The 14,053-nt window shown below is 40.7% G+C and overlaps 1 protein-coding gene across 1 annotated transcript; it reads left to right on the top strand.

The window, feature by feature from the left end:
- Positions 1 to 222: 222 nt before the first annotated feature.
- cmpk2 (cytidine monophosphate (UMP-CMP) kinase 2, mitochondrial) lies at positions 223 to 13,611 on the top strand. Its single transcript, XM_034004079.2, has 5 exons — positions 223 to 1,281; positions 1,594 to 1,708; positions 8,322 to 8,523; positions 8,787 to 9,020; positions 12,374 to 13,611. Exons 1-5 carry the CDS (start codon positions 655 to 657, stop codon positions 12,492 to 12,494), a joined length of 1,299 nt encoding a protein of 432 aa, XP_033859970.1. The 5' UTR covers positions 223 to 654; the 3' UTR covers positions 12,495 to 13,611.
- Positions 13,612 to 14,053: the final 442 nt, after the last annotated feature.

Below are 14,053 nucleotides of genomic sequence, written 5' to 3'. Positions count from 1 at the left end.
GAGGGCATATAAACTTATTCTAACAACACAGTTTTATAAATATCCCACAATCCTCTGCGTGAAAACCTGATTCCCTGCACAAGTGAACATTAGATAAAGGGGCATTCAGAACAGAAACTAGGAGGCACTTTTTACACATAGAAGTCTGGAACAAACTCAGTAACGTTGTTGAAGCTGGGATCCTTTTTTTAAGAAGCTGCTTGATGAGATTCTGGGATCAATAAGCTACTAACCAAACCAGCAAGATGGACCGAATGGCCTCCTCTCGTTTGTAAACTTTCTTATGTTATGTTTCTTATGTACTGACTGTAATGAATAAATAAGCTATACAGCCACACACACGCAAAACACAGTCTATTCACAAAACAGTGTAAACATATACTGTACATTGATTTTTGGTACCATATAGCTACATTGGCTACCGCCATACTGTAGTACTACGATCAAATTGGCATCGATATACCCTTAGTAACCCGATTAGTGGAAATAGAAACTGTTTACATGCTAAGTTTCGTTTTCCCACAGAGTACACCCATGTTTGCAGCCAGTTTCGCTTACTATAATTCCACGTCAGATCTGTTTAAGTTTCGTTTATGTTGCCTGGCAATTCACACCAGAAAGACGAAGTATAATTTGTATTTATATCCTGCTTAAATGAGTATCAGACTTAATTGCCTTTCAAACATGGCTAGACGTCTGAACTGTAACTTCAGTCAGTGGAGTTCTCGAGTCTTTGCCGCAGAATTTGACAGTAGATGCGATCCAGTCTATTTCGCTTTAAGTGCGCAGACCCCAGCTGCGGATGAGAAACAGAGCCTGCTTTTCCAGAAGCTTTTCAGTCAAGGAAAGGCTTTTTCTGTCCATGCCATTACAGATGACAGAATTCAAAGGGCAAGATCGTATTCTGACCTTCAGGGTAAACTTGTTTCTGCGTTACCAAAAAGCTGCAATCTATTGCAACTGATAGCCTTTCATCCAGACGTAAACAATTCGCTGGTAAAGGGTTTTTTCATTCAAGACGCACTCAACAATGCCGAGACTGAAAACATGCTCAAAGATCTAGTTAAAAGCGAGGAATTTCATTTGTGCACCTATGTCTCTTCTGAAGATGGGAAGCTGTGGCAGCAGTGTGTGTGGTCACAAAGAGGCAAAGAGTGTACTGAGGTTGCTAAACACTACATCACTGTCGCTGCAAAACCGGAATACCATCCCACTCTGCTGAACATTATTAACACGGTTGTGTACTACAGCTTCGAAGATGCTTACAGGGTTTTGCAAGAGGTAAGTGGGTTGTAGGTTCATTTTAAATAATAAGTCAATACAATGCTGGAACCTGTACCTGTTTTTTTTTTTTGTTTTTTTTTTTAAAAATTGTGTTTGCATGCATCTGTTGAATCAAGATTGACGATTAAAGCTGTAAATTAAAAAAATGCAACCCTCTAGTGCTAGTGTAAATTACACCTTTGTGTGTATTGAGGGGCTGGGGGAGACAGTTTAGTTACAATCCTGCAATCATAAGAAAAAATAAATAAATGCTGCAATAAAAATACAACCTATGCCATATCTGATAAACACGTCTATATTTGTTTCCAGTGTAAGGAATGTATTCCTGAATCCAAAGAAGTCTTGGAACTTGCAGATCAGTGTATGAAGAATTCGACAAAGGGTCGTTTTCCTGTGATAGTAATAGAAGGACTGGATGCAACCGGTAAGTCAGCTTGTGTTGCATTTTTGGACATAAATGAGAGTGGCATGTAAACTTCACACTCTGGACCTGACCATTATAAGTTTGCCTATGTGGCAGGGTGAAGACACCCTGCACACGGGAAAAGATCCCCCACTGCTCAATGGTCTAAGATGGACCACACACGTGTATAAATTCACTTTTAAGACAGCTGCTATGTATTTTACGCAATGTGTCAATACTAATACATTTTAAAAAAATCATAAAGACGTTTTAAAAACATGCCATTAATATATTGTCTGGTGTCTTCCTCTTGGAATAAAATAAAGGATGGTTTAGATGTAATTAATGTTGCTTTGGTATATACCTGTATTTAACATGTGTAGCACTTGTGTTGAATTTGAGCGAGACGTGTTAAATCCCAGTCAGTCAGACTCCCTAGTTGATTTATAGTGTATAAAGACAGCCTAATTATGACAGGTGGCGGCTAATTACCAGACTGTAGAGTGATGTGTGCTATTGTGAAATGCTTCCAGGGTCCCATGCAACCAACTAAACCCCTGTGCTTTAAAAGTGCAACTTGATGTGGGTATTTTCTTTTTTTTTTTAAAAAAAGGCTGAGGAAAAGACTTTTGTTTAAAAGTGCTAAAAACACTTTAACTGTTTAAGTCTCTGGTTTGTATGTGATCAATGCAAGTGAGCACTGCAGACCTGCCATGAAAAATATTACTTTGAACTGACCGTTTCAACCTTACTGACCAATCTGCCACAGCCAAGATTTCAGTGGTCTGCAGACTTTAAACACGAAGAGTGCCCTCTTGTGTTACAAGTGTGTCTCTACACATATTTTGTGCTTCTTCATAAGTACTGGCACTGTCACAGTTTTTATAAACTGATATTTTCAACTTGGACTCGACAAAATACACTATGTATTTAAAGTACTGTACGTTTTTCAATGGATTTAAAATATGTTTTCCTTATATTTTTGGGTGTGTACAATTCCCAAGAACATTATTTTAATAAAATGAAATATGCATAACAAAAGCTATGAAACAATAATCAATGATCATTAAGCCAAGAGACATAATAATAATAATTCACTGGTTGCCTACGAGGGCTTGAGAGGAGGCGAAATTGGGAGTGAGATATTAAGAATGAGACCAGATGAGAGGATTTCTCCGGTTGCTTAGGAGGCTTGAGAGGGGTGAGACATTTGAGAGTTTAAGAGTGAGACGAGTTTGAGGGATGGCGAGATTGAGGGCTGGAGTTTGGGAATGGTGCTTAGTAACATTGAGGTTAGATACTGATAGCAGGACGAGATAGGGGGGACGAAGAGTTTTCCCTTCTCGTCGGGTCAGGCAGCATCCTCTGGCTGCTGGGCGACGTAGAGAGGGAGACATGAGAAGAGCAAAGGATTAGATATAAACACTTTCCGCCAGGTCAGGCAGCATCCTCCGACTGCTGGGTGACGTAAAAGTGAGAGAGAGAGCAAAGTTTAGACACATAACATACAACAAACTGACTCTCGCTCCCGATGGGTCAGGCAGCATCCTCTGGCTGCTGGGCGTTTAGTGGAGCAAGAGACAGGAAGGGGACGAACAGGACAAAAGGACAGATCCTTCGCAACTCAGTGCAGCATCCTCAGGCAGCTAAGCTGGCAGCTGGGCGGCGTGGAGAGCTTAGGAAAAAGTGTCTCGGGTCCGTTTAGGAGAGACGAAAACAGAGAAACCCCCCCCCCCCTCGGTCGGGGCCCGCTCGGCAGGTGGAGGCACGGCCTACTGCATGAGGGGGCTGATATGGTCCTGGACCTGAAATAGAAGAGAGGAGATGGGACAGCAAGGTTGAGGCCTGGAAGGCTTAGCGCATAAGCAGCAGAAGAATAGGATGTGGCCGGGGGTCCCCTCAGGCCGGCGAGGAACAGCCGGGCGGCAGTGGTTGAGACGAGAGGCCGACCCGGACAGCCGGGGGAGTGAGACTCACTTCCCCCCAAAAGAGGACCCCCGGCTCCCCGCAAGAACCACACCGTGGGATAGAAAAGAGATCGCAGAGCCACACACATAAACAAAAGCTAGAAGAAAAGAGAAAAGACAAGAGATGTTAGTAGACAACCTATGCCTATAAGCCGTCCGCACTGTGGAGAGGAAAAACCCCCCTGCAGGGAGGAAACCTCTGGTGGGCCTGGCGGAGAGGGCGCCCCCCACTCCGGGCAAGCTAACAAGTGCTTGGTGAGCTGTGGCGATGTCTGCAGAGGATGATCTAATATAAAAGTTCACAGCTGAAGAGATCCAGCGCCCCATAGACTTAATCAAAGTGTTGATACCTGCGCTAGCCGCGGAGGCAGCTGCTCCGATCCAGAATGAATGGGGGGAAAAAATAGTAGAAGAAAGTCCGATCCGTGACGAGAGGGTGCATAAACGGGATGAGAACCAGTGACTCGAAAGTATAGATCTGGAGTTGTCGAAGAGGGGATCTGACAGAAGATACTGAATCCTCGGCTTAATTGGACCGTTTTTGAAGATCTGATGAGGAGGATAAAGTGGTTTCCGGGGATTTGAGAGAGATCTGAGCACTTGAGCCCTAGCACAGCGGAGAAATCCAAAGGCGACGGTCAGGCACAGGGATTCCATGACGATGTTGTTGAATAGGTTGAAGCATCCTTGCCAGAGAGCAGTGATGAGACAAAGGAGAAGGTCAGTAGAGATTGATTAACTTGATGGAGAGGAGGGGAGCAGGCTTTTCTCCATACCTCTGAGCGTTCTCTCTAGAGATCCGCTATCTCTAGAACGGACGAGAGGAGAAAGATTGGAGGCGAAATTGATACTGAATGCCCGCTAGGTAGCATCTAAATAGAGGAGGGGGCTAAACATAGAGACAGCCTGAGGTGAGTGATGAAGGCGAGGAGGTGCTGTAGGTTGAAAGAGGTTTGAGATCCGTTTTTTTTTTTTTTTTTTTAATTATTTATTTATTTATTTTTTACTCGCAAAAGTGAGTAAATGAAGACCAGGCAGTCGAGTAGGAGGAACGGGTAGATGGGGCGAGAGCGTTCTCCATGAATGCACGTGGTGATTGAAGGAGGCCGGAGAGAGAGTTATTCAGTTGAATATTGTTTTGCTGAAAGGTAGTACGAGACGAGGGTTGGGGTCTGCTCCTGGGACCAGGTTGCAGAACTTCTGGATCTTGATGTAACTGTCTGTATTGAAGTCCTGATGAAGTCCTGATTTTTTATTTTTTATTTTTTTTTATTTATTTATTTTTATTTTAACTGCAAGGTGTAGTGTTCTGTAGTAAAATTACTACAGCTGGCCAAAGTCCAGTATCTGGGTGCGTGGAATGGTTCACAAGACCTCATGGTTGAAAATGGCTTAACGGTCAGAGTCTATCCATTGTATTCCCCTTGATGTCTTGGTACTCTTGCTTTTTTTTTTTTTTTTTTCTTTTTAAAACGGTAAATCACAGGTGTTGTCACGGTAAGTTCACAGGGTGCACTCTGTTCCTTCAGGAATCCTGCAGAGGAAGTGCTTCACAAGAGCAGTTAGACATAGTACTTCCAAGGTAAGGTCATTGCATAGACAGAGCAGCTTTTTCTGAGGGTAGATATTAAAGAGTGAAGAATGTCTATTGATATAGGGAGCCAGGAGGGAGCAGCAGGGGGGGGGGGGCTCTTGAGGATCTCTCCGAGTGTCAAGCAAACTGATGGGATGGATAGAAGTGTTGAAGAAGGGACGGAGATGAGGCGGCAGAAATACTAAATTCCGGAGATGTAGGCTTTAACGGTAGAGGGGGCTAAGTGAAGAGAATCCCTTGCATGGGCGATGGAGGCTAGAATCCGTTGCTCATTAAATCAGAATGGGATGTATTTTGAGTGCAGAAAGTTGTAAATGTTTTCCATCCAGAGGTAAATGAAGATTTGGTCGCTGGGACCAAGAGTGTGGCCATGTAGTGATGAGCAGATTGCAGAAGGTTGGAGAGTGTTGTATTTAGTTGAATGGCAGATGTTGGTGTTGCAGAGTTTGATGAGGGCTGAGGTGGCAGCTGGACCTGAACATATATATGAAATCGACTGCTGAGATGTTTTTAAAACTAAGGCAGAGCTGAGATGCCAACCATCCTGTGTTAGTTAATACGGGATTGATCAGTGGTTTGCTACCATCTTGTCTGTTTGGAATGGAAAAGGTGAACTCATAAATCAGAGATTTGGGTTTCACAACTCCAATCATTCTCCAAATAGTGGAACTCCTTAATTCATAAATCAAACAGATTTCCAGTCTCGTACCATATATTAAAGCTTGTAGTATCTGAGAGGATGAGCGGACATATGACTAAATTGCTGAGGAAGTCAAGCTCTCCGAGTATATATATCTTAGATCCAGGTATTGGAGGAAAGCTGGAGTGTTGGAAGCTCTGGAGGAGAGCAGTTGCAGATTTGAACAGTAAACTAAAGCCACTTTTGTATGCTGCAATAGAAGCAGATCTGAAGAGGGAGCCGAGATTTGCTGTAATGAGGAGATATTAACAGTAGAGGCAAGATCTGCTGAACGGGCAGAGATCTGAGGGGTAAACGATGGAATGCTGTCAGTAGTCTGCAGTGGCCTGCTGTAGAGAGCAGAGAGCTGCTGAATGCGGTGAAAATTGGTATTTAAGAGTTAAGGCGTTTTAGATGATGTCGGCGATGGGGCTGCCTTTGGGCAGAAATGAAGAATGCATAGATCTGAGGCCGCTGCAGAACCTGAGAGGATAGGAATGCGTTGCTCGGAGGCTGCTACAAAACCTATTGATTTGATCAGGAGCAGTCTAAGAGTGTATTGTCCATTGCGGGATACGAGGACGCTTGACTGAAATGTTGATAATCGTAGCACATAGTTTCCGAATGTGACTGGTAGCTCAAATTGAATGAAATGGACTTTGAAAGTTATATTAAGTGCCTTGATGAAGTTGGGGGCAAATAAGGAAGTGCAAATCCAGGAACAAGAAGGTTGCAGGAATGGCCTGATGCAGGGAAGCTGTAAATTAATGTGACGGTGGATTCTTAACATCTCAGAAAGCTGATAAGCATGGCTTCATGACAAGATTCTCAAGGGGAGGAGTTTGGATTTGAGAAAAAAAAAAAAAAAAAAAAAATTCAAGTTAATATATGTAGAAAAAGAGGTTGAGGCAGGAGGGTACTGAGAATCCCTCAAAAAGGCAACGAACTGCAGGAATTGATAGAAGGTTTGGAGAGTGCCAGATTCGCAGCGATAGCAAATCATCTTAAATTATGTAGAGCTTGTGGTGTTATGCTGCCATCTAGAGGTTTTGATTGGAATTGAAACTATTGGCTTCAGTGAAGCAGGGTAGCATATATTTGGTTATTGCGATTACAATCCTTGTCTATGTATTAAGTATTTGCTTTAGAACAGTTAGTGATGATAAGTAAGTTAATGTAGGTCTAGAAGAGGAGCCTGCAGTATTTAGATGTCACAATTCGGCGAGTTGAAGCTCTCATGTTGCAAAAGCGCTGCAGCAGGAGCCAGAAATTGCAGTCGTGTGGCACAGGCTCTCATTGCCTGTTAAAGCTGCCTGGTCGCCGTAGCAACTTACCACTCCCAGTAGTCACTCGCTGAGGCGTTGCCGTGGTAACCATGGTCTGTGAGGCGCCGGTGTAAAACAGTTGCAGTGCAGTGGTGACATTGAAACTGATGAAAACGCAGACCAAGTTGAGAATGACGCTGCGTTTTGAACGGCGCAGACTGAGCCGGTAGGAAAATAGCTGATACTATCTTGCGAGCGCAGAGCAGAGAAACGAACAAAAAACAAACACAGACAAGGAAGCGGAAATAGTGCTGGGTTAAAGTAGAAAAAGAGAGCGAGATAGACAGGAGGGGCAGCCAATAACACATACGTGGAGCAGTGCTGGCCATGCCCTAATAATTGACATGGCGAGCGCTGCATTGTGCGATTGGCTGGAAATACTAAATGAGGCTGAACTGGGATCAGCTTCCACCCGGAAGAGATCGCGGACGCTACCGGGCAGGATGCAACGGAGGGAAGGTAAGACAGGCTAAAGAAAAGGAAATAGGATAAGAAGAAAAAAGGAGCGCAAAGCGGGAGAGCGCCCTCTACGGCATCCCCCGAATTACGCCTAAAGGCTAACATTAATAATAATAATAATAATAATAATAATAATAATAATAATAATAATAATAATAATAATAATAATAATACAGATTGCCTGGTATATTTCCTGGTTTATTCTTCTTATTGGAATAAAGAATGGTTTAAATTTAAGAAATGTTGCTTTGTGTGGAAAATATAAAGATTTCTATTTTAAATCAAATAATATTAAAAAAGAATGACATCTTGAAAGTCAAACTATATATCTGTCAAACATATACTGTACATTTGGTGCATTATCCTAAATAAGAACTCTTCTTGTAACGGTCAGACACTTTCAAGTGTACTGGGCAGTGTTGTGTGATACACTGCCGTTACGGTTTCTGTCCTGTCCCCTGTATGTGAGATGAGCTTAAATCCAATAAAACTACGACTGCAGACAAGCCCAGCTCTGTTACCCAGGAAAAAAGACCACTTATCTATAGGTTGTGAAAGATGTATTTATAGTCACCATTCACTGTGTTTATTTCTATCAATTATTATGCAGGAAAAACTACATTGACCCAGTCGCTACAAGAGATTCTGAGAGGGGCTCTACTGAGGTCCCCACCAGGCTGTCTTTCTCAGTGGAGGGCTCGATTCGATGCTGAACCACCGCTCATCAGAAGGGCTTTTTATGCTTTGGGAAACTACATCAGCGCATGTGACATAGCACGAGAATCTGCAAAGTCTCCTGTTATAGTTGATAGGTATGTCAATCATTCTTTTCAGTGTTCCCTGTTGGTTACGCTACTTACACATTTATCAAAGTGGCAAGAAAGACACACTGAGATTTTAAAAAAAGGGTTATCTGAAATCCTTTTTATTTAAATAAAACTCAATGTTTTCAAATGTACCGAACTACAATTAAATAAGTAAGTACTTTTAAAAATTTCTGTAAAACAAAGTTGAATTAGGTTGTCTCATTGCTAATGTTTAGAATGTAGTTAAAGGGTAATTTCTTCCCTCTCAGGTACTGGCACAGTACTGCAGCCTACGCCATTGCGACGGAGGTCGGGGGGACGCTGGAGAGCCTGCCCTCCTCTCATTCTGAAGTGTACCGGTGGCCCAGGGACCTGCTGACACCAGATCTAGTGGTGCTGCTGACAGTGAGACCAGAGGAACGGGCCCGCCGTCTACTTGCACGGGGAGTGGAGAAGACAAGGGAGGAGGCAGAACTGGAGGCAAACAATCTGTTCAGGCAAAAGTAGGTAGACTGTTATGATGTCATTTTGTATGTGTGATGAATTAAGTGTGACTGTTGGTGACCAGGAATTGTTTGGAATAGGAACACGTTGTAATTGGTTTGCTTCCTTCTGGCAACAAAAAAAGACACCCGTGCAAGTACCTGATGAAAAGTCCTTTCTTCTTTGATACTGAGAAAAATTGACTTTCTGACAGACTCTGATTGCTAGAAGAGTCACAAGTTTTCTTATTTACTTAAACAACATAAGTGTAAATGCACTCAAACTTCACTAACCAAGATTAGAAAATTGGCCAGAGGCAGCAAAACTAATCGGTGGGGTTTGATACCATCACGCATGACATTTACATTTTCGATTTGTTCAGTAATTACTTCCTTCACTTAACACTAGAAGACCCGGAGATATACTCATACCTAGAAGCCCCGCAGCAGTCTTCCTGACGGATGTATTCAAAACATTGTAAATAGTATAACAAAAGGAGAAACAGTCGGATGTAATTATTATTAATTTTTTTTTTTGTGTACGTCACATAAACATCTGAACAACCGAAGCATATTAAATATTATATATATATATATATATATATATATATATATATATATATATATATATATATGGACATTTATTTTACAAATCAAAACAAGAATATGTAAATAAACATCTGAACAGACATCAGTTTACAACATACCTATTTATAAAACTGAAACGATCGCAATACATTTCCAACTTTAAGAGAAATCGGTTTATTATCAGATGCGCAAAAGCAACTGAACAACGTAGATAAATAAACTTAGAAGAAAACGTTTTACAGAAGCGCACAGCACATGAAGTTATAAAAAAGTCTAATTTCTTTTTCTTTTTTCAACAAAAGGGTATTCCGTTACCTTGAGTCTAAGGCTGTTCACAATCAACACAGATAACGCGCTTCTCCACTCCGCCTTTCTGCACAGGGCACAGCTGTCTGAAGTTTTATTTTTATTGCACTTGCCAACCTGGCATTGGCGCCTCTTGCGGCTCTCAGCAGTGTTGCCAGCTTCAGCTGTGGGTACACGCTTGGCAGTCTCCCTCTGTTCCAAATGCTTCTTGCAAAGTTCCTGTGCTAACTGTAAAATATATTCTCTCCTTGGTAAATTCTTCTCTGTGCATTCTTTGTAAAGTCCCCAGGAGTTGATGGCTGCTAGGTCCAATACATTGTAAAACACCTGAACAGACCACCGTCGGGAGCCAGCTTTCATAGAATACTTCTGTGCCATCTGATCCAAAACATCAACTCCATATTTTGTTGCGTTGTAACTCCACGGTCTCTGGTATTTCTTTTCACTAGTCCCAATGCTAATTGACTGACCAAAAAAGTGCACCTGGCAAGCAGGCGCCAGCCTTTGAATAGGTTGATTCACTCAGGCAGAGAGTAGAGACTAATCTAATTACAACTAAACACATTGTGGACTGGTAAATAAAGATAATAAAGTAGAATACCATTCTTTTAGGTATAATGAAGTATATCTCCTTTATTTCTGCACTCCCGCGTTTCATGCTTTGTTAGATTATTTAATACATACCAACACAAAGGTACATGAACAAGCAGCCCCATATGTGTTACACGAGTGGAGAAAATAACATTTTAAAACAAAAAAACGCCCACAGGGCTTCTAGTGTTAAAGGGGCAGGTTTCCTCCTTTCACTCTGCAAAGGTTACTCGCAGAAATGCACCCACTGGAAAATGGAGCCTGGTGACAGCAAAACACAAAAAGCATCACTCAGCAAGCTGTAACATTGTACATAGGAGTTTAAAAAACAAATGCTAATTCAAAATTCACAATAAATATGTGAAACTCCAAAGCACCTTAGAACCAGTAATGTGCAACTGGATGCCACACCAGATGAGTCCAGTCAGAAGCTTATTGCATATATAAATGAGCACAGAGACTATCACCGGTCTTAACTTTCCCTCAGATTGCATTAGGATCATTTTACAGGAAATAACCAGAGGTTTCATATAGAAATCACCCTGAAGCCATTTACAAGAACTTGAGCCTGAAACCAAGGGAGCTGCAGCCTTGTGGAGATGTTGACACTGGAAGTCAGTGACGCACTGTCAGACAGAAACATGGGAGCATGTTGGAAGGAATGGAATGCTATGGCTGCTGCATAAAATCCCAAGATGTCAATGGATGTGACAATGTATGCAGTGCAATGTACCTGAAATACAATACTACAGTGCAAGACAGCAGACAGCATGACAGGGTAAAGTCTGTAGCACTGCACAATAAATACACAAACAGCACAGCCAGTCCACCAACCATGCTGTGTGTATCCTTACATTATAGTTATAGCACAAAAATAATGACTCAGGGGTGAGTAAGTCGTACTCATGCAAATGTACAATTGTATTTTATCCAAAATCTATATTTTCCACGGATATTTTTTTAGGTGGCTTCATTTCAGCAAAAGTTTTACTGATGGTGGAACAGCAACAATATGGATATGGCAAAATAATTTTCATGTTCACTACCCATTTTCCCTGTTAATGTATTATTGTTACTGTTTGATTGTAGTGATATGCATTTATTTATGCTTAGAAATATTATATTTGCATATATTATTATTTGGGAATTTCAGTATTACAATTTTCTTTAAATCTGTAACTACTAGCATTTTTAGGCACAGGGATAAGCATTTACATAAGTCGTGGTTATAAGGTAGGCTGCTCTGTAAAAATACAGATTTTCAACAAATTTGATCATCTGACAGAAATTCAGTTAGCCAATTCTTTTTTTTTTTTTTTCAATTATCCTTTGAGGTAAAATAAAAGCGTGTTTGTGGGCTACACTCGCCCTGCTTTTCATACCACAATAAGAGGTGCAGTGATTCATGCTCTCCAATTCCTCAGGAGGAAGTCCCTTTGAAACAAAAATTGCCAGTTGTGGTGAATAATGGGCCGACCAAAGAGTTAGACTGCAACTTGCCTGACCTGAGTCAGCCGGAGAAATGCACCACTGCCAGACCAGAATGATTTGCGGTCAGCTTGGTCAGGGTTACATTTGATTTAATCATGTTCTGTATACAACCCTGACTTCCTTTATGGAAACAGTAGATTTAAAACCTTCATTCGGCTGACCTAGGTTGCTAAATGGAGTGTTGTTGTGTGTCACTGTGGAAGATTCGTTGGATATTTGATCTGGATTGGATGGTCTCATAACCACACTTTCATCACCACCCCACCCCCACCCCACCCTCAGAATATACAGGAAGAGACTTTTATCATAATTCTGGATTGGTACAAAAATGTTTTCTGTAAATCCTATATCATTCTTAATGAAGAAGATAACTAAGTATATCATATATTTTTTTGCAGAGTGGAAGAGGCATACCGGAGAATACAAGATCCTGCCTGTGTAGTAATAGATGCCAGTCCTTCAAAAGAAGAAGTTCTAAGTGAAGTCCTACTCTTAATTCAAAAGCACTGTAATTTGTAACAGACTGTCACCCCCTCCCCCTCGGCTACAGACTGAAGAACAGTGACCACTAGATGGTGCCAGAGTGCTGTAAATCTGAGTTGGTTTGCTAAGGCTAATATAGGTAATAGGTTTTGCAGTAGCTCACTGCTTTTCATGAATAAGAGAGAGAGAAAGAGGGGGGCATGGACTGAAGTAATCCATTCGGTCAGAGCAGTTCAATACTCTAAAATGGCTTCTAAAAATGCATACCATTTACATTTCAAGTTAGACATAGAAGAAAATGATTCCTATATATAATTCAGTATATAATAGTCTGCTATACCTAACATATCAAAACAGTATACTGGTCAATATACAGTTTAGGTAGGGGGTGGGTATGTGCTGCTGGACAATGAAACTGAGACAGAAGCAACTGCAGGTGTTTCATGTCATACACAATGACTTGCTTCCTTGAGATGATATTACCCACAGCGGAAGAAAGCAAACCTGCAGGAATGGAGTTCAAACTGCCTTAAATGACATTCCAAGGATGCAAGCCATTGTGTAAATATAAAGCACACCTATGACACAGGGTAAACAACCCTCTTCACCATGGACTAGTGCTGTCTTCTCACCTGCCAAGTTTCATTTCTCTTATGATGCATCATTTCACCTGGCACATCACATCAATGCACTGGTACCATCCTGCACTGTAGGTTGCATGTTAGTAAATGCAGTATGTGGGACCAGTCTTTATGGAATATCTGTGGTTTGTCACACCTATTTCAAAACAAGAGAATCTTCCTTACTTCAAATTGGCAGGTCTTAGATGCTGCATGTCAACACTTCACTGCAATTTGAAAGAAATAGCCTGTTTATCATTTTTATCATATCTGTAGGAAGATTTTTTTTTTTTTAATTTAGTTTGTTTACACAGAAACACCAAATCATTTTTTTCAAACTAAGCTGTTTCACATGTAAAATATGTTTATTGGATTTTAAGTAGACCATAGCTATATAAAAGGAAAATGATGATATATAGTATGAGTACAATTATTATTCATGACAAATGCTTCTTTTGAGATATATTGAAGAGGAGTGATATATCCATGTGAGAAGTAAAACAAAACAAACAAAAATAAAGATTCCAATTGAATTTGAAATGTTTTATGAAATTAACTGAATAAATAAATGCAATCTATATGGAATTAGCTACAATTAGACAAGTAAGCAAACATTATACTGATGTTGACTGGAAATAAACACTTTACAATAAATTAAAAACCACAGCACAAGGCATCTGAATTATTGAAAGGAAAACTGTTGAGAAAATAATTAATGGGAAGGCTTATTTTATCAAGTTCAACTGTGATTTAATTAATGTTTTTTATTCATTATTAAAGTGGAGCAGTAATTCAATAATAATTCAAGTTATTAAAAATGGAAGAATTAACAAAAGAAGAAACTGTTCATGATTAAAGTGTTAAAGGGTTAATGTTTTATATGGCAGGTTTGTGTTATATAAATGAAATATTAATGCAGTAGGAAGTTCTTAGTTCATTTTGGAGCTGTGTAATAAGTACAAACGGGCTTCATGC

Source organism: Acipenser ruthenus, chromosome 5 (genome assembly GCF_902713425.1).
Source record: "Acipenser ruthenus chromosome 5, fAciRut3.2 maternal haplotype, whole genome shotgun sequence".
In the NCBI taxonomy this organism is placed as follows: Eukaryota; Metazoa; Chordata; class Actinopteri; order Acipenseriformes; family Acipenseridae; genus Acipenser; species Acipenser ruthenus.
Note: the sequence above shows the minus strand (reverse complement) of the source record. Positions and strands in the feature narration are given on the sequence as shown.